At 32.5% G+C, this 27,074-nt stretch overlaps 2 protein-coding genes and 1 pseudogene across 6 annotated transcripts; 1 reads left to right on the top strand and 2 right to left on the bottom strand.

Annotated features, from left to right (window-relative positions):
- Positions 1-1,398: 1,398 nt before the first annotated feature.
- On the top strand, positions 1,399-7,510 carry LOC114388670. 4 transcript variants are annotated; one of them, XM_028349280.1, is made up of 8 exons: positions 1,399-1,653; positions 1,772-2,110; positions 2,867-5,256; positions 5,342-5,611; positions 6,341-6,421; positions 6,744-6,855; positions 6,933-6,999; positions 7,254-7,510. In XM_028349280.1, the coding sequence occupies exons 1-8, from the start codon at positions 1,566-1,568 to the stop codon at positions 7,354-7,356; spliced, it is 3,450 nt and encodes a 1,149-aa protein (XP_028205081.1). In that variant the 5' UTR covers positions 1,399-1,565; the 3' UTR covers positions 7,357-7,510. The 4 variants fall into 4 exon arrangements, with proteins under 4 accessions (XP_028205081.1, XP_028205082.1, XP_028205083.1 ...); XM_028349281.1 differs by having other exon boundaries at positions 7,260-7,510; XM_028349282.1 differs by having other exon boundaries at positions 2,903-5,256.
- Positions 7,511-8,861: 1,351 nt separating this feature from the next.
- On the bottom strand, positions 8,862-14,103 carry LOC114388125 (annotated as a pseudogene).
- A 1,038-nt stretch (positions 14,104-15,141) lies between these two features.
- LOC114388431 lies at positions 15,142-20,361 on the bottom strand. Of its 2 annotated transcripts, XM_028348924.1 has the most exons (9): positions 20,297-20,361; positions 20,119-20,180; positions 18,556-18,954; positions 18,073-18,193; positions 17,287-17,599; positions 16,758-16,830; positions 16,243-16,333; positions 16,073-16,152; positions 15,142-15,470 (listed from the first exon to the last, which is right to left on the bottom strand). In XM_028348924.1, the coding sequence occupies exons 2-9, from the start codon at positions 20,173-20,175 to the stop codon at positions 15,336-15,338; spliced, it is 1,269 nt and encodes a 422-aa protein (XP_028204725.1). In that variant the 5' UTR covers positions 20,176-20,180; positions 20,297-20,361; the 3' UTR covers positions 15,142-15,335. The 2 variants fall into 2 exon arrangements, with proteins under 2 accessions (XP_028204725.1, XP_028204724.1); XM_028348923.1 differs by having other exon boundaries at positions 20,119-20,357.
- Positions 20,362-27,074: the final 6,713 nt, after the last annotated feature.

Genomic DNA, 27,074 nt, shown 5'->3' on the forward strand with positions numbered 1-27,074 from the left:
TTATGAAGTAGTGATATTATATTAAAAATAGAAAGCTATCATTCGCTTTAATTTTTTCTTCTTCTTTAATACTTAAGAATTATGTTATTTATTTTCATCTAAAAATTACATATTTTTAACAGATGAAATATGGTACATCCTATTATCAAATTTAAGATTAGAAATAATTGTTTAAATACTAATAATTTAACTTTATTTCAAGGCTTGTTTTTCTCTCTTATAAATCTGAATAACAATAATCAACAATGAAAATAAAATAATTACAATTGAATAGATTACCTTACTCTCTAGATAAAGTATTATACTCCATTCTCCTCCCACTTAAAAATATACATTTTCTTTCTTTATCAAATTTAAGTATGTAATATTTTATTAGGGATAACAATGAGTAGGGTCATTTCTACATTTAAGTTCAATTTAGATTGAATTAAATATTTAAAAATCAAATAAAGTATTTGATTCAATTCAATAGAAAATTCAAATTTTGTGACTTTCAATTACTTTGATTTTTAGTTTATTTGGTTTTTAATTGGTAGGATCACTTTTTTAAAATTTTTAATTAGGTTTGATCAGTTTATAAACACTACTTATACATTAGGGGATATTTTTTCTTTAAAAAACCCTAATTTAGAATGCTAAAATGTAAAAAATAAAAAATATCTTTTATTACCGTTGATGTTAACTTAAGTGATTGATTATAAGTGATTAATGTGATAAAATTGAGGTTATATCATTCAAATGGTATTTGAGTTTGATTTTTAACAAATAATTTTTTATCATATTTTATTTAATTTTTGAGTCAAATTCCAAATTAATGAGATTATTATTTTTACCATGAATTGGAGGGTTAAAAAAAGAAATTTACCGAGGGGCAAATTGACTAAATGGGGTTAATTTTACCAACTATTTCTCAAAAGGGGTATCTTTTGAAACAAATTTCAAAGGGGATCTTTTTTTAAAAGGCATTTCGTCAAGGAGGTTGGCGAAACACAGTTGGGACGTGACACGTGGCGGATTCCTCTTTCAATTTTGAACATTTTAACATATTATGGGCCTCAAACGGACATTCCTATCAAAAGTTACAACCATTTCAAGTTCAATTAATTTTTTGTGTCGAAAGTATTTCGTCATTCCTAATGGCAAAATACACTTTGTCTATTGCCACGTGTACCAGCTATATCGCCAGCCAACCTGGCAGAATCCTGTCTCGCTAGTGACATTGGCAAATTCGCCATGTGTCGTGTCCCAATAGTGTTTCGTCAGCCTTCTTGGCGGAATGCCTTTTTTTAAACAAAAATCCCCTCTAGAATTAGTTTCAAAAAAGACCCTTTTTAAAAAATAATTTATAAAATTAACCCCGTTTGATCAATTTACCTTACCCCCTAAAGGCGCGGAGTAACGACCTCGTACACTGTTGTTTCAATCTCAACCAGTCCATTAACTAATCCACCAACCCAAAAAAACCGCGAGATTTTCCCTCCATAAAAATTATACCCAGTCTTTAATCCTCACTCTCTCTCTCCCTCTCTCTTGATGCCCTACTTTCCTGTTGGGTTTTTTCAGCCATGAGTCCGATTGATTCTACGGGCAATGATGATCGCAAAATCCACCAAGATTTTGACTTCGTCGACACTCAACCATTCGACACCGATGGTCAGTGCAGTGCTTCACATCTTCAATTCGATTTCCTTCTCTATTTCTTATGTCACAGAAACCCCTAATTTGCATAAAATTTAACATTTTTTTTTGTTTGGTTTTGGCGAAATGTCAGGCGAGGAGGACGATGTTTGTGGATACTTCGAGGACACAGTGCCTTTCGACGAAGACGACGACGTTTTGGAGACCGAAGCGGTGGACCTTGCCGGTGAAACTCAGGCATTGGATGATGGTGACGCTTTCGATGATGTCCTTTTGGAGACCGAAGCGGTGAACCTTGCCGAGGAAATTCAGGCATTGGATGACGGTGACACGCAGTTGCTGGAGGAAGAGTCGGATTCGGATAGAACGCAAGTTTTGGAGACTGTGGATGATGATGAGGTATCTGTCGACAATGTCAATGGTGAAGCCGCGGATAGCAAGAAGGTTGAATCCTCACAACAAAACAGCTATGGTGAGTGAGGAAGTCATTTCAAAACTGTTTTTTTCCCACCATTTTTTTTTGGGTGCATTGATTGGGAGCTGCTATTAGGTTGGTAGGTACTTGACACTGTTTCAGCTGTCGTGCCTTCTGTTTCTTGTCTGTGAATTTAGAGATGCCATTAGTTGAATTGATGAAAAGGAAATAGTGAAGTGAAAAGTGGTGATTTTGAAATGGTTGGTGCTTTGAAAGACAAACAAATGTGCTGATGATGCTGTTTTATTTAACAATGCCCATTTTGTTAGTGGCTTATTAATTCTTAACTGTTTATGATGTCTATTGTGCACGCATGCATGTGTGTGTTGGGGATTTTAATGGAAATAGAAAATTACAATAATTTTTGTGGAAAACTTATTATTTTATACCTATCTCTTGCAGTAGTGAAAGGGGCATGCATATTGAAGTTTGGATTACCTATGGCTTTCATCCTAATATTTTGTTTTGTTAGCTTACTTTTGTTGGTGGAATACTAATTTGGTTGGCTGTTTTGACGAGTTTTCCATGTTCTTTTATCTTTGTCATTTTTTTTGTGAGAAGTGGTATCCTTGCTTCTCTGTTTTTCTCCAGCATTTTGTATCTTACTTGACTGTCTTAACTTTCCCTGTAGGACTAAATACATTGTCAGGTTGATTATTTTGTGAATTATTGTTGCTTTTCTTGTTGGAAACATGTCATGTGAATGCATTTCATTTCTTTTGATTCTGCTATTGAAGTTTATATTTTTCTCAGGTTCTATGCCACCACGGTTTAATTTTCTCCATGCAGAATCTTTGCGGCAAGCTGCTCTAGCCTGCGACATGGATTTGAAAGAAACCCTGGATGTGACCAATTCTGTCAAGGGTACGAGTCAGTTTTGTCAGGAACCACTGGTTGTAAAGGATAAGGGAGAATCCTTTCTTAGATGTTCTGAGAAGGATGGGGGAGTTGATCAAGAAAACGAGCATGGGAAATACAGTGTGGAAGTTGGGGGGTTTAAGAGCAAAAGTATGTGCAAGGTTGCTAACTCAACAGTGAGAAAACTTTTCAATGATGTTTTACCTGTTGAAACAAACCAACCTTCTCTTAGCAGCAATGATTTTAATGAAGGAGACGACTTGGACAAGTTGCCTATTTACCATGGTGAATTGTCGGGGTTAAGCTATGTGAACTCTCAAGAACCTGGAGTTTTGTCACAGGACAATGCTCTTTGTTTTGTAGATAGGTTTCTCAAAGATAATATCATGGAGTTTGATCAAGAAACTAACTGTCTTAAAATGGAGGGAAAGTCAAAATCCATCCCCAGTACGAAAAGGCAACACAGTTTGGCCAAGACAGTAAATGATAAAGGCAAAGCTAGAAGAACTGGGATTTATGACTGGGATGATAGCCGTGAGGATGAAGGTGGAGGAGATATATTCCTAAGGAGAAAAGAAGATTTTTTTAAGGGTGAAATGCGTAGGCCAAGGTCGTTGCCAGGATTCCAGAAGAGCAAAGTACACAGACTAAATGATGATAAGGAAGACAAGAAACAATTTAGTATTCCTAATAAAAGAAAGACTGCAGTTCATTCTGATTCAAAACTAGGGATGCATATTCTGAAAGTAAGGGACAATATTATACCAGAAGCAACAATGTTAAAACGGAATCTTGCTAACGAATTGGATGAACAATTTAACACTGATTGCTCTAGAGGAGAGATGGAGCCCAATGCTAATGCATGTGCACAGGAGATGCTGGATGTAGGTTTAGATACTCAAATGGCTGCTGAGGCTATGGAAGCTTTATGCAATGTCGGGGATATTGTTGATCATGTTGCTAATAATGCCACTCATGTTACTAGAAGTGGTTTAACTTATAAACTTAATAACTCTTCTACTGGAAAAGTGGGGTCGGGTTCGTCAAAGGAACGTTCGGTACAATATGACAGGAAAAGGAAAGTTGATGTTAAATCAAAGTTGCAAACTTCAGGTTTATCAAAGAAAAGTACTAAAGAAGTCAAGCAATGCACAGAGGACAATATGATGACAAGATCGAAGAGAAGCAAGTTAAATGCAGAAGGCAACCAAACCTCCAGTGCTAATGAAAATGGTAGAGTATCCTTGTCTCCAATAATTGCACAAAGAAAGTCAGATGGAGCTTTGAAAAGACATCAGCTTGATGAGTTGGATAATCCTGATGGTAATAATGGAGAAGGTGGAGGGAGTTCAGTCGACAAAAGGCATTTTCAGGATGGTGTTTGGCATTTTACACCAATTGCCTGCAGAACTCGACGGTCCTTAGCAGTAAACCAATTGATAAATCGAGACATACCATCCAAAAGTTTGAGAGGTGGGGATATAGGGATTCGTTCCCTTGAGAAAAGCAGTGGAATTGGCCTACAGGCATCCAAAGCATTGAATTCTAAATCTACTACAGGATCTTCTGATCACTTTGAAGTAGATGATAATTCCAAATCATGTCAATTTGAGAATTCGGTTCCAAAGGCAAGTGCTGTTAATGTCAGTGATGATGTTAAAATAGATACATTAGATTGTCCTAAAAGAAGGAGATCTCTTAGGATTAGGCAGTTGTCTAATGATGATAAACAATCTGAGACATTAGTTGGTTCATCTAAACCATCTGCACACCCTGAAGATATTGGGAAATCTACTGCTGGGAAGAGAAAAATGAGAACAGATTCTGTAGTCAAATTCCATGTGAATTGCCAAGCTCGCTCATCTTCGTATGATGGTTCAGTAATAACTTCTGTTGATCGAAAACAAGGTAAAATATCAGAGATAAATTTAGATAAAGCTAACCCAGGGGACAATATCAATAATTCTGAAGTCTCCAGTTCAGATGAATCACCAAGAGAGAGGTACAAGTCATCTGACTTGGCATCTGCAACTCAGGCAAAGTGTAAGATGCCTGTGAATGATGCATCACCCATTTGTATGGGTGATGAATATTACAAACAATCATGCAATAGAAATCTTTCAAGATCATGTAAGGAGCTCCATAGAGAACTTCAAAGCTTGAGTGACATCAGACCTGAATTACTTACTCCGTCTAAAGATTCAAGAAAGAGGAGGGACATGACTGATGTTCGAATTCTTTACAGCCACCACTTGGATGAAGATATTCTTAAGCATCAGAAGAAGGTATCATTTGATTTTTTATGAAAACTTCTATCAGTAAGTACTGACATGGTTTTCAGCCATATCTTGTTTCTTGTGCTTATTGCAGATTTTAGCACGGCTTGGAGTTTCTGTGGCTTCCTCCATTGCAGATGCAACCCATTTCATAGCTAATCAATTTGTGCGTACAAGGAATATGGTAGAAGCTATTGCTTTTGGTAAACCAGTGGTCACACACTTATGGATTGAAAGCTGTGGTCAAGCTAGCTGTTTTATTGATGAGAGAAATTACATATTGAGGGATGCGAAAAAGGAAAAGGAGTTAGGTTTCAGCATGCCAGTCTCACTAGCACGTGCAATCCAGCATCCTCTTTTAAAGGTAATATATGTGGAACATACATAGTGAAAGGAGTAGTAAATCATAATCTTGGGATAATGGATGTGTTTCACCAGTTGGAATTGTAAAAAAGTCATTTTGTTTTTCTAATGTGATCTTGCAATTATTTTTAGCAATTTCTAATTCTGATCATCTATGAAAAGATCCATTCGACATGTTTCTCATCTATAAACTGTTCTGTTCGCCAAAAAAAAAAGAATCTATAAACTGTTCTCACCTAATACATCCTTCGTGTATATGTCTTGCCAACCATACGCAGTGAGATAAGGCTTAACTACTGTTGTTTCTAAACATCTTTTACTTTTAATCTCTTACTTTACCAATTTTATCTTGTTCCATTTGGTTGTAATTGTAACAGTGTTGTCCCCATAGTTTTCAGTCCGATGCAATTAAGTCCCCTGGTTAGTTTATTGTTGATGTAAAATTGGGCTGCTTCATCTCCATAAGTATAGTCACTAGTCAGTAAACAAGGAGTTTGTGTCATAAAATTCAGTGCTAAAGTGCAGGTTAACAGGGAACTAAATTGCTCATAATGGAACCATATCAGCGAAACATTGCTTAAGGGGGATAGAATTCTACAGCATAACTAAGTGAACCAGAATTTAATTTTTTTAAGATTAGGAGGGATAAAAGTTTAATTAGACCTATTTTAAATACAAACTTGCATTTTTCTGCATGTTGCTCCTGATAAATGATCATAATTTTCTGTAGGGTCGAAGAGTATTGGTTACCACAAATACTAAACCTAGTAAAGAGATTGTTTCAAATTTAGCGAGAGCAGTTCAGGGCCAGGTATGCACTATGCATCTTTCTCCATGTATATTCATCGTTGCACTCCTATATGGTTAAAGAAAAGCATATCTTTAGAATTAGGATAGTTTCTCCTTTTCATGATTTTCTATGAAAAAAACATATATATATATATATAATCAGTTTAACTGTTCTATTTTATTATTTATCAATATTGCGGTTCAGTAATGATTTAAAAACAGACACTTATTTACATCACTACATGTCTACATGCAATTGAGTAAGTCTTTCTTTTGGCACAACTTTCCAACATTAAACTTGATCTGTCTCAAATATTCTTTTTGCATGTAACTGATTTTTCTAGGTGGTGGAGAAAGTAGGAAGATCTGTTTTCAAGGGCAATACAATTGCAGATAATCTCCTGATCTTATCTTGTGAAGAAGATTATGCCTCTTGTGTGCCTTTTCTTGAAAAGGGTTAGAAACTGTTCCATTCGACTTTTGAAAATTTGCTATCTGCTCAAAATTAAGTATACTATGTTTTGCACCTGCAGGGGCAATGGTGTACAGTTCAGAACTGTTGCTGAATGGCATAGTTACTCAGAAGCTGGAGTATCAAAGGTCATATTTTTTGTTCTTTTGCTCGTTTTACTAATGAATTTGAAGAATGCTTTCATTATAAACAGATCTTGTTCCTTAGGGTGGTAGTGGGTGGGAGGGTATACCATTATCACGTATAGTCAATTCCTTAGCCGAAATTTCTGCTCTCCCCAATTTTTTATGTCTAATGTGGTGCTACAAAATTGCATCTTCTAATTATGGGTTTCATGATGTCTAGTATCTATGGTAGTTCATTCCTGATGTGCACATTTCAGTTGCAGGCATCGACTTTTTGCAGACAATGTGAAGAAAACTCGTTCCACCTTATGGTTGAAAAGAGATGACAGAACATTTATTCCTGTGACTAAATCTAATTAGAGTGGTTCCATTTTTACTTTTCCTGTTGATAATTTGTAGTTTAGATCATGTAGATACTTTCCAAAACACATTTCCCAAGTCCCACTCTCCGTAATATATTTATTATGTAAAAATCTTTGAAAGGTTTTTATGCTCTCTTTTCTTTCAGTTTGAATCCTTCTGCGATAATGTTGAGTTGTGATAATTGTGATTTGTGAGTGATGCTCGTAAGACATGAGGGTATAAATCTGTGGTAGCCGTGGACCTGGGCTGTGTTTGTCTGATGAAATAACGTAGTATGCTGCATTGGTGGTATCTCGTGTATGTTCTTTATCTTTTAGTGTCCTAATGCATTTATTTATTTTTGGTTAAATAGTTATTTTTGTCCCGCATGTGTAATTTATAGACAATTATGTTCTTGAAAGATGAAAATACAAAATTTAGTCCCTAAAAATGTAAAAAGTGACAAATATATTTGGCTATTAACTATTGTGCCTCCCGTTAATAAAATAGCCTACGCAGAGGGACAAATTTGTTAATAAAATGATTGTTAACGTACATTGTGGAGTATATTTGTTATAATATTTTTTGACTTTTCGTCCCATTCCGTTGACAAATACTTCATTAAAAGATAAATGCATGCAAAATTTAGTTTTCGAACATATAAAAAGTATGACAAATATATTCTGACGTTAATAATGATATATTTTTTTTTAATATATTTGTCGCACTTTTTATACTTTTGGAAATTAAATTTTGCATTTTCATCTTTCATGGACGCATTTGTCAGTAGTGTGGGAAGACAAAAAGTCAAAAAAGTATTTGACAAATATGCTCCTGTGTTGACAATCCACGTTGACAATCATTTAAGTGACAAATTTATTCATTCGTGTCACGTAAGCTATTTTATTAACGGTGACGGACAAAAATTAACGGCCAGATATATTTGTTGCACTTTTTATAGTTTCAAGAATTAAATTTTGTATTTTCATCTTTCATATACACATTTGTCCATAAATTACACATTAAAAAATAAAAGTGACTATTTATCCTTTATTTTGAACAAAAGAGCTTGCATTTCTACTTAGTGTTGTCAAGTTTTCGTAGTAGTATGTTGCTGGTAGTATGCTACAAAACATGAGAGAAATTTCGAAAGGAAAGAAACGTGGTGGTAATGCGATTGAAAAATATAAAAAAAAATATTGTGAAAAAATGTTGGTATGAATAATGGAACTCAAATTTCTTTCGGATTGTCCACATCCATCAGGCCACCCCATTTACTGGCCTGTGACCACATCAGCCCAAAACTCATCATTGGCAACTCGGTTTTACAAGAATGTTCTCTAAAGTTCCACCTATCACCCAAGTAATTAATACCCAAAAAACAAAGACCTCTCAGACTACCCTTGAACAGCTGTACCATAACTTCGCCGTACGATAAAAACTTGGGGACTGGCATAAAAGTGATTGTTAATATATTATAAATAAATAGACAGGTAAATGGTGTCAAATGAAATGTACAAATTTTACAATTCATAAACAAAGGTGCTTATGATAATTGCTTATTAACAAGGAGATGAGTTCAACAAAAAAGTTCTTAAACAAGATGAGTAGTGCAAAAGTGTAAGTTTAATTAACATGATATTATAAAAAAAAGTAACTCGAGCTAATGATGATGCGATTCGTGAGAAAGCACTTTATAGCTGCGCTGAGGAACCTTCCTTATCATAGCCAAGGAGAGATCAAAGTAAAGAGGAAGTTGAACAAATGCAAAAAAATGACACAGGCAAGCACGTAGCAGCATATATGGGATAAACTGCCAACTTCAGCTCGTCTTCAACGATGAAGAAATGCCCTGCACAGAATGACACCAAGACAGATGCTATAGATGTGAAGAGTGTGGTCAATTCCAGAAGAAGCTTTCTCGGCAAGTCCATAGCAAAATCCTTTTCTTGGAACCGAGATGTGAGTATCGAGAGAAATAAAACGAGGGCTGTGACTGAGGAACTAAGTGCAACAAGCTAGTGATGCTACAGCGAAGATGTTGAAAGCAGGTCTTCCTTGAAACAATGGATAGCCTGTGTTTTGATCCGGACCACCTGGTATAGCTGTTGAGGTTGTGAATGCAACGGTTGCAACAAGTGCTGCTACCAACGAGCATGATTCTGAGGTTTTGGTCAGCCATTTACCACCTTCTTTTGCGAGCTTTTCGTGTGTACTATTGAATACCTGCTTTGCTGTTTGCCCGTTCTTGTTGTAACGTTCATAGAAATTTGGTGGCATGGAGTTCTTAACAAGCTAAAAAGCACAAACATCATGAACAAAGGCACAATGTACTTACATAACTATTATAAAAAGACGACTCTGTCAGTAAATATGTCTCCGTGAAAATGTGAGAGAGGAATCAATATTAACCATTAAATTTTATCATGGATGATTAATATTAAAACAACATAGTCATGAGTTTTTTAAAAAGTCACTTAATCACCCAAATTTAAATGATCCTGTGATTAATATGCTTTGTATAGTCATATGCCAAAAAATGTGTTTTAGTCCCTACATTTTAAAACAATGATTTTGGTTCTCATATATTTAAAATATGGTAGATTTTATCTTTGTTTCTATTTTATTTTGACTTGATTAGAGACAAAGTTCATCACATTTTAGAAATACTAGGTGGTGGGCCCATAATGAAGCACAAATGAAAGAGAGTAAATAAAAAGATAAAAATAAGAAAAAAAATGGTAGGTCAACAACATATAAAAGTATAATTATGCTTGTCTAATTATTGATCCAATCGAGGTAGTGGGTCAATATTATAACCATGGATTAGTAATTGGCCCGGTTTAATCCAATATAAATTTAAAATTTAAAATTATATATGTATTTATTATATATAAATATATAACTAACATTATTTGAGTAAGAAAAATTCATCCATACTCCAAAATTCAAAATAACAATGAATAATAATGAGACATCAAAATGATCGATGTCATAGAGAGGGTCCATTTTTTTTTGTAAAATTGGTTGGATCGGACCGGTCCAACTAAAATCCAATACTTAACTATAATTTGACCGGATCAATTGCATGATTGATCCAATAGTAAAACCAATTCAATTAGGTCATTGATCCAACTGATCGTTCAAACCAGATTTCACACTTATGCATAGAATAACAATATGAGACCTTTTTATATTAGTATAGATAAGAATCATGATTTTAAATTATAGTTGCAGTTTTACCGTAATTTTTTATATTATGATAAATTATAAAAAAATATAACTAAGGGTAACTGTGGTCAAAAGTGTTTGTAGTTACAATTGTGATCACAACCTACAATTTAAAATTATGAAAAAATCAAAATTATTATTTTTAAAATATAGAGATTAAAATTAATTTTGATCAAAATGAAACACTTAAAATATATTTTATCTTAAATAGATAGAATACCATAGAGGATGTCCTACTTATGAAAAACATTATCCACAAGATAAATGCTAATTTGTTGTGAAGTTTTTTAGAAATTGTTGGAAAACAGAGAAAGAGGAAGAATGTTGACCTTATACCACTTGTATTCCCACTGCAATTGCATTGCAGCACCAGGGACACGCCAAGGTTTATAACTCCTATAGGTGGCAGCAAGGTGCAATGCACTGTTCCTTGGTTGTCCACTTGACGAAATGCAGTCTCCTTAATCATGCTCCTCTTATTCAACAGGCTGTAAACATGAGGTTGCCTATTCTCTATGGCCGAAAGAACAACATTCTTGTTATCAGCGTCCACGTCAAGGATTGCCACCGGGTCTATCTCAAGAATCTTCTCAACCATTTCGGTCACTCCCATCTTTGTTGCAATCAAAATAGGTGAATCCGTTCTTCTTATTTTCTGAAACCCTCCTTTCTCCTTACTTTGATCATTATTACTACTATTTATGCTTCCTGTTCCCGTATGATCATGGTTGTACAGAGCATGGTTGTACAGAGAAGAAGACGTTCGCTGAATTAGTTCATTCATCACTTGCTTAGCCAGAATGTCTTTCACCTTTTTTCGTTGGATTTTCCCATCCAAGATGCTCCTGCATGAGTGATCAAAGCCACTCCGTTAAAAGAAAAAAGTAAACATGTTTACCTTTTTCTACTTTGTCAAGAGTTTCTTTCTCAAGTAATTTTACATTTAACAATGATATTTTGTAAGGAAAAATATAATATCTTTTAATGAGCTTAATGGTCAAATACTAATAAAATAAAATAATTTTACATTATTATTCAATTATAATTTATCGTTATACAACTTATAATTATTATAAAAATTAATAAACTTGATATACTTAATGATTTGTAATTGAATGATAATATAAAATTATTTTATATTCTTATTGCTTTTTTAAGAAAATGCAAAAACATAAAAGAAAGTGATAATCCACTTATAAACATGATGCACCATAGTCTTCCATAGAAAAAAAGATATGTTGCACTTACACAGACATTTTCTTACTGATTTTCACTAAGAATGAGAAGACAAATAGATGGTGATGTTCTTACCAACACCGCAAATGATTAGCAATATCTTCATCATATGGGTTAGGAATCGATCGGATCGTTGCTCCCCAATTGGGAGGGAACGGTAGCGTTTCTTTTCCAATTTCTTTGCTTGTTCTTCCTCTATACATAAATAAAATAGACATTAGTACATTAACTAATTAAAGTTGACCGTGAGTAAGTACTTTTACCAGCTGGCAGCAGCTATTGTTAATATATATATCATGTATGCCACAAAATATATAGGTGAATATATCATGTGTGGATTCTACAATATTTGAAATGGTTTGATATATACATGTTTAATTTATACTCTTTGATTTATTTTAGAGGGTAGGACTAGCATCATGATTTGCAAGACGAAAAATTATCAGATTTTCGGGAGACATTATTCTCTTCGTCATTGCTCGCAGCGTTGTCATCTTTTCCTATTGCTGTAACACAGCGTAAAAGATATATAGATGCAATATTAAGCTTTTCTGGAAAAAAGATTGGTTGAAGAAGATAGGTATAATAAGTAATAGCATGATATAATAAAAAAAAAATGTTCACAGAGTGTATGATATATGAAAGTATCCACGAAAATTACTTTGCCATGATATATACTGGTGCTAGGTACTAGGAGTAGATAGGTAGAAAATGAAAATCAAGGAGTAAATGAAACAAGATTGACGCACAAGTATCCACGCAAATTACTTTGCCATGATATATACTCTTCAACAATGATAAGAAGGTCGCGCGTGTTTCATAGTTCATTGGGTAGTGATGAGCTGTGTCTGCTTCATTACAACGTAAATCATCTGTTTTCTCAATCTCATCAACAATCGAACCTGACAAAAACACGCGATTATCAGTACTATATAAACCGTATCAAGCAGTGAGCACTCAAGCTGTTAATTAATGTGAGAAATAATAAGTATTGATGTATTATATATTTAGACCATTAGTAGATTAGATTATATTTGAATGATAAAATCACGTAACCACAAACTAACATTTAATTTTGATCATTTATATATAATTGTATGACACAAATCTATATAGTTCTCATTTAATGAGTGTGGAATTTATTTAGTGAGTGATGATAATACTTAATCTTCGTCATATACTCATATTCAATCATACCTAAATAGTTAGGATTATTTTAATTTTTAACCATTTATTAAGTTATATGTTTAAACTTTCGTCTCTCTTCTAATGTAGGCATAATTTTGTCATGTGACTTTAATAAGCGAATATAATTACAAAAAATGCAGAAAAACAATTTGTTGGAAATTCTTACAATTGTAAATAATACGCTGAAGTAACTCCATTCGCATGCTGCTTTTGAAACAATTAGGCTTCCCAGCAAGAATCTACAGAGGTGATAACCCGTCCAGATTTACAGAATTTACAAGGTTTGGGTACATCTCAATTATTTGAAGCGCCAAACCTATCAAATTTGTTATATACATCTCCATTAAGAATATTTTACAATAAATAAGTTGTTTTGCTGAAATAATTTTACTAAAATATTCTTACATTTCATAAATGCATTACTGGTAACTATTGAGTGATTAATGGAGATAGTTGAATAATTGATAAACACAATACTCAATAATCATTGTGTAGTTTATCAGAGACAAAATTAGAACAAAAGTTTTAATATCACATTGAAAACTATAAGTATCAGTAAATATAATTTTTTTAAAATACTAAAACATCATAATTTTGAAACAATGGTAGAGATTAATCCAGACCACAATGCATATATAGACACATAGTAATCTAGATTATCTAAATAATTTCTCAAATTTATATTATTAACTTTTTAACCAAATGACACGTGATAAAACATGAGATGACATATTATATGTCTATTTGTCACGTCAGCCAAAATTGGCATTGTATGTGTTCATGTAGAAAACTGATAGAAAAAACTAATTAGTGTAATACACAAATAAAAAATGAAATTTTAAACTTAAAGAATCAAACTAAAACTAAATAGTACTATTTTAGAATAATTTGATGACTCTAACCAAAGTATTCACTAGAGATGGTAGAATGAAGAATGGTATCCCCGTTGCTTTTCCTAACCAACAACGAGCCATCCTCATGATCACGTCTTGGTTGGTTTTCATGGAGACAAAAGAACGCCTCTCTCTTGCCGTGAACAGCTGCCTAGAAGAGAGGGGTCTCACCTTCAATGTTGTGACATGAAACAAGTTTGGGGTTCCTTTTGGCCATGTTGTCGCACAATTCCACGTTCCCAAGCTGTGCCGCAAGGTGAAGGGGAGTGTTTCCCTTTGAGTTTTGCAAGCACAAGATGTTGAGAGACACCTCTCTGTCGATGTTATCCGACACACTCCATACACAGCAACATGTAGCACCGTGTCTTCCACTCTTGTGATCTTAGCCTCCAATGCTCCTAGGTTTTTGTTGTAGGCCTCTAATGCCTCTCTCCACTGCCCCTTCACCGCATACTTAAACAAACTTTCTTGTCGATGGAGTAGACTTGGATTCCAATTTATCTATATTTTTTGAATTTGTCTTTTTGTTGTCATTTTTTTAACATTTTATTTTATCAAAGATACGTTGTTTTACTTTTTCTAATGTGAAAAAAAAGTTAAGGAGGAAAATACATAAAAGATCTACTCGCATTTATACTTTGCTCCCAGTTAGTAATTTGATGCCTTGAGGCTTGCTCAATTGTACTTTTACTGCCAATTGACTAATTTGACGTGTTCCTATGGAAATGTGTATTTATCAAGTTGAGTTGAAGATTTAAACACAAAGCAAAATATAAAATAAAAACATTTTATAAAATCATTCATGCCATTCTTGCTTGCTGTATAAGGGAGTTTTCGAGGGTAGTATCTAGTTTGTACAAAATACCAATTTTTTAATAGGCTTATAACATTACAAACATAATACTCGAAATACAAACAAAAACACCAGCCATCACATCTGATGATTTTTTTAGTCTTCTTTTTATAATAATAAATAATGACACTTGCTCTTGTATGCCTTTTTTTCGTACTTTATTTTAAAAAAATGAGAAAAGCTGTCAAAATTATAATGTTAACTGTAAGAAGATTAGTATTTTCTCTCATTTAGCATTGGTAACTTCAACCAATGAAAAATGGAGCCCAGACGAGAGTGCCTTGTTTAGAAGCAGGGGATAATTTTAAATTCATTTTCACTGAATAATTCGCTTAGTTTTTGTTGCTTCTTCACTTTTTTGACAGAAAATTCTTCAGTGAAATAAATTTAGAATTTCATAGAAAAATGTAAAAAGATTCTGCTTCTCTTTCTCTCTTGCATATGCACTTCATGATATTTATTTGGCAAAAATATACGACATGGTAGTGGTATTGATTGACAAACACAAGGTTCATAAAAACATTGTGGCAGGTCATCATCATGTCAGTAGATACAGAGAAAAAAAATTCATGAAGTTGTTTCCCTTGTGAGGAGATTCATACTGGGTTATCATCATGAGAAACCTGAAGTCTCCAAGTGACAAACTGAATATATGCGTAGTTGATGCCCATAGCAATTCCAAAACCCAAAACTGATGAAAGTAGTATGGCATATATGGCTGTCAAATGCAACTGCAACAAAGTCACAAAGCTTTAGCATATCAAAGGTACACTTGAGTCAGACAAGTAATCAACTAAGGAGCTGGGATGCATGGTTTTCTTAATTACCAAGGAAGACTGCATGACAAAAGAGGAAGACTGCATGAAATAATCAGAACAATAATATTGCATGCGGACAGACATCTTAACACGCTCTGCAATTCCTTTAGACATAAAGTTTGCAGGATACGGCATTTTTGGGTGATCCAACATCACAACTTGACAGTGGATAAGATCTGATACCACAGTAGAAATAAAATGGACTTAACTACAAAAAGCTAATTCAAGGGGAGGAGTGGGGCGATCTGCGGAGGCTTATAAGAAGAGCTTTGACCAATGACCATTATATCTAGAGGACATCTTAACACTTCTATTCCAGAAAAACACAAAGGATAATGCATGAATGCACCAGATACATTCAAAGTTGTAACTTGCAACTAAGGAGGCAGAAGTAACAGATTAATCATGGCGGTTATTAATATGAAAATCTTGAAGTAATAGTCATTATTATGCCTTTGATTCATCTAGCATCAATCCTGAAATAATGAACAAGAAATCTCTACATTCATACTCACCATAGTATAAAATAGATGCACAGTTAAAGCCACAAGTGCAAACTCAAGAGCAGCATATGTCCATATATACTCTTTAATTGCTGCAAATAACATATGTAAACATTCAATTAAAATTCAAAGAAAAAATCATTTTTTAACAAAAATATAAAGTTCTGTTACAGAGGTTATACCCAGGATGACTGCAAAAATAGAAGCTAGGAGGCCCAAGGTAAAGGCAAATGGTGCTGCTATAATAATTGCTTGAGTCTTTAATTCAGGAAGCTACAACGTGGAACAAACAATATATAAAATTAATTATGCTTGAACATAGAAATGTCTTTAAAAGAAAGAAAATAATAACACCTTGGAACAATAAACATTCTAATAATACCTCCTCTGTTAGCCTACTTTCTACTGGGGAAGGGGTGTTATACAGTCATAGTTATGCATGGGTAGTTACTGCTTATTTTTCTGTTCATAGTAAAATACAATTCTACTGTGAGTACATCATGTAAAATATATATGGGAAACATCTAATAAGCTGTGTTCTTGGCTATATTCTATATCTGTGAATTCTATGCTGTAAAGGAACCTAATGGGTTAAAAGATAAAGAAATGTCAGAAAGTAAGAATAATACACACAGAGTAGTTCTTTGAAGATGGATGTTATTATCCAGAAGTCTTTTGTCAAAGGAAATAGGCATACCAGTAGCTGTTCAAGGAAGAAAAAGTAGCATATTGTGCTGATCAGGACAAGCACCACAAAGTCTTGCCAAGCGCTGCAAAAAAAAAAAAAAAGAAACAAAATTAATAAAAAATAAGTTAAAGAAATTTAGTTGAAAAATACTAAAATATAGGAGTATCAAATACTTGAAAATATAATAACTCATCAATTTACTCCAAATAAGTTTCCCAAAGTCAAACTTTATTAGCAGCAGTATTGTTGTATTAATAATGAATTAAGAATATTGCTTAAGACAAATAAAAGATGAACTGGGTTCCTAACAGCACAGATATTGAAAATTTTGTACAAGTAATATGCTAGAAAGACACCTATAATCAGATATACCTTAAATGTCCATGATACAACAACAACAAAAGTCTTATCCCACCATGTGAGGTAGGCTACATGAATGACACAATGCCATTAGGTCGGTTAAAGACACCTAAAGTGTCCACAGTAAAGAATGGAAAATAATGGATGACTTAATTAGAGAAATTGGTTTTCAAATCACCTTATTGACTCTGGATGTAGGTTATGCTGACCTTGCAGCTGTCTGTTTTGTCTAACAGAGCTAGTCACACGAAGCAAAGTTACAGGCAAATTCTGAACCTCTTGCCTGCATACATCACATTCCTTATCTCCTTTTGTGCTAAACCATTTAATTAAACATTCTTCATGCACCAATCTCAGGTCACCTTTGCAACTGCATTCCATTTTAAAGGTATTCCTTTCATCACATACATCAAAACATATCCTGCACACCGCTTCCTCTTCGGGGATTTCTTCATCGGCAGTAACTTCTACTTGCACAGGAGTTATTTGATCTGATTGGCCAAGTATAGAAAGCTCCTATAAGATTAAAATGTGATATATGCTAACATGTAAAGTAAAGTAACTCAAGTGTTAATTACACATCAAAAGTTCAAAAAATAACAAAACTAGTCCAGCATTTTGTCTATTGTCAATATACAACATTTTCAAACTTTACCCACTGATCAAGATAATTTCTACCCAATTGAATGATTATGATTAGGTGTCTAACCATTGACCTGATGACTTGTTTATGATAAAAACCAATTAGATGAAAACCTTTACATCAAATAATCTACTTAAGAGACTTTTAAATTGAATTCCATGAAACAAACGAGCATGGTGATGAGGGGAAACACCATACTAGGTGGGATAATAACAAATTTCAACCTTGGAGAAAGGATTAGATTTTCTTCAAGCTTATGAAATTAAAAACAGAAAAAAGTAGGACTATGAAACTGGAATACTAGTTTATGTCGTAGCATACCATCATTTGAATCTTGTTGCTCCTGTTCGCTACGGGTAGAAAAAGAGACAGATCTTACAATAACAACATTTCGCCCAGGTACAGAAAGGGACCTTGAAACCTTAGAACGGTCAACATCTTTCTGCGTACAAATAAAAGTCATTAATTTTCTTTACTTTAAAAGATTCTGATACCTAAGGCAACCTTAGTTTGATGCGACTATGCGCATGAAATATGCTTTAGAAGGCACTAAACATAAGTTTGAACTATATGCTTTCTAAAATACATTGTTAAAAATCTCAAGTCTGATTAGTTTCATATTTCCCTTTTTGGTTAAAGGCATATATTCAGTTTCTTTGATTGCAAGTTCTACACAATATCCTGAGTGTAATATAACATTTAAACATGATTCAACTTTTTCTATGGCCCCAGGTACAGTTAGCATAACATTTCATATAGAAAATCCATAAATAAGGCAACTCAATAAAGTAGAAGATAACTCACATGAGGCTTAGTCTGTTCATTATATGTCCTTGCAGAAATGGGTGTAGAAACTGAAGGAGACAGATTTGATGCAGGTGTAACAGGAAGAGAAGTACATCTTTTCCATGCAATTTCAGATATGGAGGCCATATTAGGTCCGTCTGCAGCTGTCTTGGGGTCTGAATTAAGGAGGGAACTTCTTTCGCCATCTGCTACATTTCCTTTTCTTTTCAAGCTCAAGGCCCGCAAGAAGCCTCTTGATGATGAAATCCCTTTACCGAAACTTTGACAATGGTCCAGAACCCTTCCACTACTAGTGCTACCAAACCCTATAGGTCTAGGGGGAACTTGAAGTGAAATATCAGGGCGCCTACCACCGGGTCCACTGTCTGAAACTTCTTTGTTTCGCTGGGGGACAGCCTGCATGTAATAGGGACAGTTTAACAACAACTTATTTAGTCCTAGGCTCCCAGCAGTTTGGCATAATGTGTCAAAGAACAGCAGATAATATAGCAATAAATAGTTAAAAGGGCATGATAAATGCAAGCACATAAAAAAGATTGCATATTCCGAGAGCAATAATTAAAATGCATTCATTGTCAAAAGATTGCATATCCCGAGTGCAATAATTAAAATGCAAGCACATCAAAAGATTGCACTCAAATCTAATTCCATGATGAATAACTAATGATCCTCAATAAGCTGATAATTATTAGAACTAGAGGTCCTCGTTTCATACAAAAGATCAAGAATTGAATCAAGCACTAAGTCAATGAAACTAGCAAAAAATCTATAAATTTCTCTACAGCAACTGGTAAAACAAAACACAGCAAGATGTCACATAAAGTTAAGAAGAAAAAGGACATATCCAAAACCCTTTTTACAAACTACATTACCAGTTAGAGCACAAAGCTGAAGCATAAACTTCAAGGACCTACAGAAACCCTTACATTTGCAATACCTACAAACTAAAATCAAAATTTTCTCACCACCAGTTCGTGGCTAAATTGTCTCCGCGCTATAAAACAATGAATGCATGGTCTTTTCCCTCATATTCTCCTTTACCCTCTAATAATTGAAACAATAAAACCAACTTGAAGTAGTTTTTTATGCTCTCATCAGAAAAAGTAGCCATTTAAACATGGATTCATGTTCAATTCAACCTCAGCCCACAGTTAGAAGGGAAGAGAAAATACATATCCTGACCCAACAACATTCTTAATATTGAAACTGAGACACAATTAAGGAAAACAATTAAAAACATGGGCTTTTCAGGAACAGTCTTGAGTAGACACAGAATAAGCTAAAATTATAAAACCCTTAACATCAATTGGATCAAAATCAAACACAAAATAAAACTTGTGTCTAGAAAATCAAATACTAGTCACTGCATGGCATGCCCATCAAAAGACATGACTGAGAAACTAACAGAGAGATAGTAATCCAGTGCTGATATGAGGAATCACAATGAAAAAAAAAGGGTTAAAAAGAAGAGTTGTAAAATCAAATGGATAAAGCCAAAGCGGAAAAAAATAAAGTGAAAAAGCAAAGAGCTTCTTCGCATGTTTAAGATGAAAAGCTCACCTGATGGGAAATCTCAGGAGCTTCATCAGTGGCTGATGCAGCTTGAGGTGCTTGCATTATAGCTAGTTACAAAGATCGACAAGCGCAAAGTGAGGGGGAAAAAACCAAAAAGAAAAGCATAAGAGGAAAAAATAAAAAGGAAAGAGAGAAAGAGAAAGTGAAGGGAATAGAATCCAACAAAGATTGAACCAAAAAGAATCAAGCAACTGCAGAAGACCGTGGGTCGTGTAAATTATTTTACATTGTATGTCTGAAATTTTAATGCTATTATATTATTATTGTTTGAGTCTAGCTGGAGATATTAGGTCAAGCGGAACGTCTCTAAGAGCATTTTTATTAATATAACCAATTTTGTGTTTTGGATTTTTTTTTTTTTTAGTCTCACACATGTTACGTAAGATTTTTCCTTTTTTGTTTTAGTAGTAGATTTTACTTTGAATTTTTAAGTCACTTTTGTGAATTTCGTAGACCCTATTTAAATATTTTATTCGTTTCTAATTATAAGAATATTTTAATTAATTTATATTTCTTAAAAAAGTAATTAATTTAGTTAATTACATTACATTTGTTAATTAATTATATTATTATTCCAAAATTATTATTTTCTTATTTCTCTATCTACTTAATTATTTTTCATTGATGTTTAAATAGAAAATAATTAAGTAAATGTATGTAAGAAAAAAAATAATTAATACATCTAAAAATTAAAAAAAAATCTTATAAAAAAGACAATCAATTTTTTTTAAAAATATTATAATTAAAGATAAAGAAAGTATATTTTATTAATCATTTAGAAAGAAAAACATTAAAAATATTTATTTTTGAAATGGAAAAAGTTGTTAAGAAGGAATGCAACCTTCATGCTAGAGATCTTCAAAGCACGTATACTGATAGATATGATAAAAAAGAATTATTGAGTTCAAGAATCTCCATTAAAAATGTTTTTACATGTTCCTATTTTTTTTATTTATAAGTCATAGACCATGAGTGTTCCTAATCCACTAGGTTAGAGACACTCACAATCCATTAAACACTAAGTTAAAAATCAATCTTACTTGTAATATATGTTTATCTTTAACTTAAAAGAATTTTACATATAAAATGAATCAAATACGATTATCTAGTTAAATAAATTGTTCTCCACTTTTAAATACAAAAAGAAATATACATTATTTCATCAATTCTTAATATGTTCTTATTTAATGTGATTATGTCTTAAACAAAATTATTTTTAAAAAATACATATAAGAAAAATATTAGTTGAGTCTGGATATTGAATTGAGATGTGAATGATACAAGAGTATGATTATAAAAAAATAAAATTTGCTTAAAAATATATAAATATTAAACTTTATATAAAATGTTTATATTGTGTATTTTTTAAAGCAATATAAAAATATACAATGGAAAGTATATTTACTATAAAATAATCTTAAAATAAGATTAATTTATTAGTTGCATATATCGTCAAGATTTTTATATATTTACTATAAAATTTTGTGTTAATGATAAATTTTCACCATAAAATATTATTAATTATGATTTAAGAATTACAAAATGAATTATGCCACCCATTAATAATTTTATGATAATGATGGAAGACGAATTAATTTCCAGATTGTTAAAAGTTTAAAAAAAAATAAAGATGTTCTTGCGTCTCACTAAGACAAGAAAAACCAAAAAATATAGGAATATTCTTATTATTCATAACATAATGTTCATGAAGACCTTTAAATCATAACAAATAAGGCATCAAATAGCATGCTAGAGACTAGAGAGATTGACAAAAGTTCAACTTAGAAGATTGCTACAAATAATCAATCCAATTAAAATCATGCTACTAGCTCCTCAATAATAAATATCAGAAAATCTTTTTGAAGAGATACTCACTAATCAAGATTTTAGACGCTTCCGTGTCTTTTTTTTTATCATTAAGCTTCTGTGCCTTTATTGATAAAGAGTCAAGAGTACTTTAGTAATTAATTTTATAAAAAGATCTATAGGGATATTTTAATAAAAGAAAAAAATAAACGAAGCTTCACTGCGAGAGACCAGAAAGCAGAGTAGTTTCGTATGTCCGGTTCGTTGTCCGGTCTGATAAATCCGGTTCAATGTCCGGTCCTGGAAGGAAGATGATAAGCAAAAGCCATACTTTGTTCTATTTTGCGAGTACTCGCTGGCATTGTTGAGGCTTGATATAACATACCACCTATATAAATATCGTTATATTTATATTATATATTTGTACCATAATAAACAAGATTTATTTAATTATAATATTATTTTATATAAAATATCATCATTATTATTTTTTATTTATAGAAATTGAATCAAGAAATTTATAACAACTTAGATTCTATTCGATCAACTCACTTAGAATTTTGTGGTCAAGTTAGATTATTTTATTAAATAAATATATTTTTAAAATAAAAGAAAATTAAAATTAAAATTGTGTTTCAATTATTGTTTAACCTTTCACTGCATAATTATACTTCATTATAAATTTTGTAATTATAATATATTTCTCATTTTTTATTATATTTTATAATCTTACATAAAAATTGAAACAAAGATTAAAAAAAACATAAGAATGAATACATAGTGTGAGTTTATTTAAATTTATTTATTAGAAAAAACCTTTTTTAATAAAATAAACAATTTTATGTTTTATAATATAAAATAGGTAGTTTGGATTGGCTAAGTCAAGCTAAATTGAGTCAAAATGTATCATGAGATATAGTCATTTAACATATATCTAGTATTAACTAATGACCAATAATGATGTCTCTTGTCAGCGAATAAAAATTATAAGTCAATCAGGATAACGCTTTATATATTTTTAAGGAATGAAAATCACTCATTTTAATAAATATTTCCTTGATCAATCTATTATAATAATTATTTTTAATTTTTAATCCATCTTGATAAAAAAAATCCTAAAACTAACATGGACTTCTTTTAAAGAAAACTAAAATGGACTTATTATGTTCATAATATATTGAAATTAAATTGTAACGGCAATTGTTGGCATAACATTATTTAATCCTATTTGTCACTTTCTTAACCACATAGAGAATTAAGTCACAATATTAATACTTCTTAACACCTATAATAGTAACAATAATCCGAGATAATTAACTATTACTGTGACATTGATTGATGTTCTTCTTTGTGTGTTGCTTCCGAGTTGCTTCCAATTTGTTATTTGTGTTCCGCAGTCTTCCAAGCCCACCAAGATTTCATTTTCTTGGGAGAAAAAAAGATAATTTCATTGACTAATGACTATAACAGAACCGAGTAGGGTATGGTGAATGTGCTTCAAGAGCTTATTCATTTGTTTAATGATTTATAACAATATTTTTAAAAACGTAACTATCATAAATAATTTGATAAATTAATGTATAAACTCACATTTTTTTTCAGAAATGGAAATGACTAATGTATATAAAAAAAGAAAGTACACATCAAATATTAAAAAGTTAGCACAGATACAAAACATACCATAAAAATAGGAGCATGTGAGATTAATGTAATTGGTGGCACTATATATTTGCTTTGCCTATATATTGTTTTTCCTCCCTTGCTTTCTTGCATACTAAATGAGGGGATTTTTTTTCTATAAATCTATATTCCTTCCTCTCCTTTTCGTTTCCCTTACTTTCTTACCTTTGCCATCCAAGTAGGATGTAGTGTAATAAACTAATCGTTGTTGGAATAGAATTGAATTTAGATTTCTTAATCAATATTTTAAATTTGGGTTTCTTAATAAAAAAAAATCAATACAAAAGGAAACTCCATTAAAATTAGATAGTTAATTTTTTTAATAAAAATAGTCATTAAAAAATCAATAAATATTTTATGTTAACAAGGTAATCTCATAAGAAAAATTGAGCAGTTAAAATTGACAAAAAAAAAATATAAAAAGCCCGTCTTCCAAATTCCAAGCACTTTTGACATCGGTCAATATGTTACCTAAACGTTCTTAGGGATGGTTTGATTAAAGTAATATAATAAAAATTAAAAAATTGATACAAGATTTTGAAAACGTCTTAATTCTTTTTGATTTAAACACAACCAAACCGTAACTTAAAATATAATTTGGATATCAATCACAAGATTGTTTTCATGATGTGTAATTCTTCGTTTATTCTAATCCCGACACGGCTCCTCTGGTACATTTGCCAGTGTCAACCCTCACATGATGCTCCATTCAAGCAACAATGCATGACATACAATAAAAATAATTATTATATTACAAAAAGTTTGCACCCGATGAATTTTGGACTTTGGTCATGGACTGTGTGGCCCATTTACTTCTTTTTCAATCAGTTGGACATTGACACCTGACCCAAGCAAATGAGTGTTGCTAGGTGCACCCAGCATTATTGCAGGTGCACCCAGCATTCTTTGAAAATGGTCAAACCGTCCCTGCTAATTTCTTCCCTTACGGATCAAGTTGATCCGTAAGTCTTAAAAATTAACTTACGGATCAACTTGATTTGTAAAAGACTTATGGATTAACTTGATCCGTAAGTCTTAAAAATCAACTTACGAATCAGCTTGATTCGTAAAAGATTTACGGATCAAGTTGATCCGTAAGTCTTAAAAATTAACTTACGAATCAACTTGATCCGTAAAGGGTATTTCTATTTTTTCGTGATTAGTGCTGGGTGCACCTAGCAGGATTCCAAGCAAATTAACCATTGCTTGCAACAGTCACATGTGGACAACTCCGAAATTTCAAACCTCTTCATCCAAAACATATAATGTAGGAAGCTCTCATACACATCAATCCGGCCATCACTAGCTATGTTGGAGCTGCACAACCGTGGCCACCTATGCCTTGCTAACGACTATGGCCCAATTTGGATTAACTTTGAACTTATGAGAATTTTTTAATCGTAAATTTTCACTGTTGATATTTTTTTTATAAGATAAAAATGCTGAACTTTGTTAAATTTACAAGTATTTATGAAAAGGTTAGATGAGAAATTTCTTAAAAAGATTAAAATATATTAGTTAGTTTTAAATTATATGCAAATGTTGATTAGTCTTGTCTTAATTCTTTTTTTTCTTTTCTTTCTTATAAATACTTATCACTGTGCTTTATACTTTATGCACAAAAGTTAAAAATTTAAGTGATAATATTCACGAAAACAAATTAGATGATAAAATTGTAAAATAATAAAAATTTGGTGATAAAATATGTAATTAATCCTAAATTTTATTCTCAAACTTCCAATTCAAGTGTTTCAAGAAAGTTCTCCAATATAAGAATCTAAAGTTTATAAATTGAACCAAAGTTATAATGTTTTCAAATTTGAATATCATTTTTCAAAATTAATGATCATCATTATCACGTACCGATCTAATAGTTGAAGAAAGGTGAAAGAGAAAAAAAAAAGTGATGAGTTTGAAATTTTTAAATAAACATTTATCCATAAAAAATATTTGACATCTAGATTTTGAATTGTCACATTACAACTCGCGTGAGAAATGCTAAAATGGGAATAGTATGCCATAAAGATGTGGACAAACCTGGTGCTTTATCATTATTATAAACTTAAACAGCTCTTATCCTAGATAGTTATCAAAAGAAAAATGAATTTAAACCAACCCAAACTGGAAGACTTACCTCTCCTAAGTCATCTAATTATTCAAAATCCAAATGTTGGTTCTATTTTGTTGAAGACTTGTAATTACCTGCCAGTATCAAATAGTATTATACAGATTGTGTTTTTTTCTCTCCCCTTCTTATAGGAATCAAAATACTAATTGTGTAATAATTAATACTCAACCACAACCGTATGTAGTGTACGTACCCTGGAGTTTACAAAAGATGGTAGAGGGAGTGAGGATATTACCATGTCCCTTGGAGAATCAAATGCAATTTTTTTTTATAAGAGGCGGGTACCAAATGCAATTCTTATATAAACACTATAGTACAAGAAATCATGTGAAATTTCCAATTTAATATGACATATTCTCAATTGAAAAACTGCGATAGCTCTTCAGTACCTAAAAATGAGACAGAAGGTACATATCTGCAAACTGGGACAGGAGAAGTAAACATGTATCCTTTGGTCTATATATATATGAACAAGGTCTGTGAAATGAACTTACAGGATAATTTATTGGTATTCTAAAATCTGGCCTCATCAAGGATACCCTACTGCCATGCATATCTCCCAAAATATTTTATCTTCCACATCATTCACATTAACTTTAACAATCCTTGTTTCCTCTTCATCTTCAACAACCAAAGGTGAAGAGCATTCTATTTCTAAGGCTGCATCTGAGAGCCACATGGTAGAGCTGTTCCATTCTGAACCACAATGCTCATCTTCATCAGCACAGAATTCACCACACCCCTTCTCACCTTCATGACCTTCACCATCCTCAAATATGCCACACATACCAGCTGGGTCACAGGTACAAGATTCAGCATCATCCTCCTTGTGGCCAATGTTGCAAGGGCATAGACTAAAGCAGCCAGAGTCTCCTTCAGAATCTGCACTGTCCTCAATAAGCAACCACGATGACACATCCATGATACCATTCATTTCTTCGATTCTTCCCAGAAAAATGAGCAACAAAACCTAGTCGCTAATGTGTTTAATTTGACCTACTACTTAGTACTTATGATGATATAATTAATAGTTGTGAAGCGAGTGTGTGAACATGCCACTGTTTTGTTCAAACCATGTTGTTGGTAGGATTTGATGCAATTAGTACATCTGTCATTTTCTAGTTAAAATAAAAAAGGTGGTTGCTTTTGACTTTTGATTGACATTCCAATTCCATGTTGACGGTGGATTTCAATTCATTAATCCACTCCATTCTAGGTCTTGAACATTCATTCATGTGTTATTTCAACACCAATTGTGTCGGTTGCTGGTCGGCCAAATACTAGAAGCCTAGATTTTGGGATTTGAACTGAAAATATGTTCATCATT

This window comes from Glycine soja, chromosome 15 (genome assembly GCF_004193775.1).
Source record: "Glycine soja cultivar W05 chromosome 15, ASM419377v2, whole genome shotgun sequence".
NCBI classification, from domain to species: Eukaryota; Viridiplantae; Streptophyta; class Magnoliopsida; order Fabales; family Fabaceae; genus Glycine; species Glycine soja.

Bases quoted from the DNA above. Each gene is read 5' to 3' on its own strand.
- LOC114388431 (XM_028348924.1), bottom strand. From the start codon at position 20,175: ATGCAAGCACCTCAAGCTGCATCAGCCACTGATGAAGCTCCTGAGATT. The intron at 18,194-18,555 runs GTGAGTTATCTT...ATTTGTACGCAG, and splicing joins ATGAACAGACTAAGCCTCAT to AAAGATGTTGACCGTTCTAA. The intron at 16,831-17,286 runs GTGATTTGAAAA...TTTTTTTTGCAG, and splicing joins CTACATCCAGAGTCAATAAG to CGCTTGGCAAGACTTTGTGG.
- LOC114388670 (XM_028349280.1), top strand. From the start codon at position 1,566: ATGAGTCCGATTGATTCTACGGGCAATGATGATCGCAAAATCCACCAA. The intron at 6,422-6,743 runs GTATGCACTATG...TGATTTTTCTAG, and splicing joins CGAGAGCAGTTCAGGGCCAG to GTGGTGGAGAAAGTAGGAAG. The intron at 7,000-7,253 runs GTCATATTTTTT...TGCACATTTCAG, and splicing joins CAGAAGCTGGAGTATCAAAG to TTGCAGGCATCGACTTTTTG.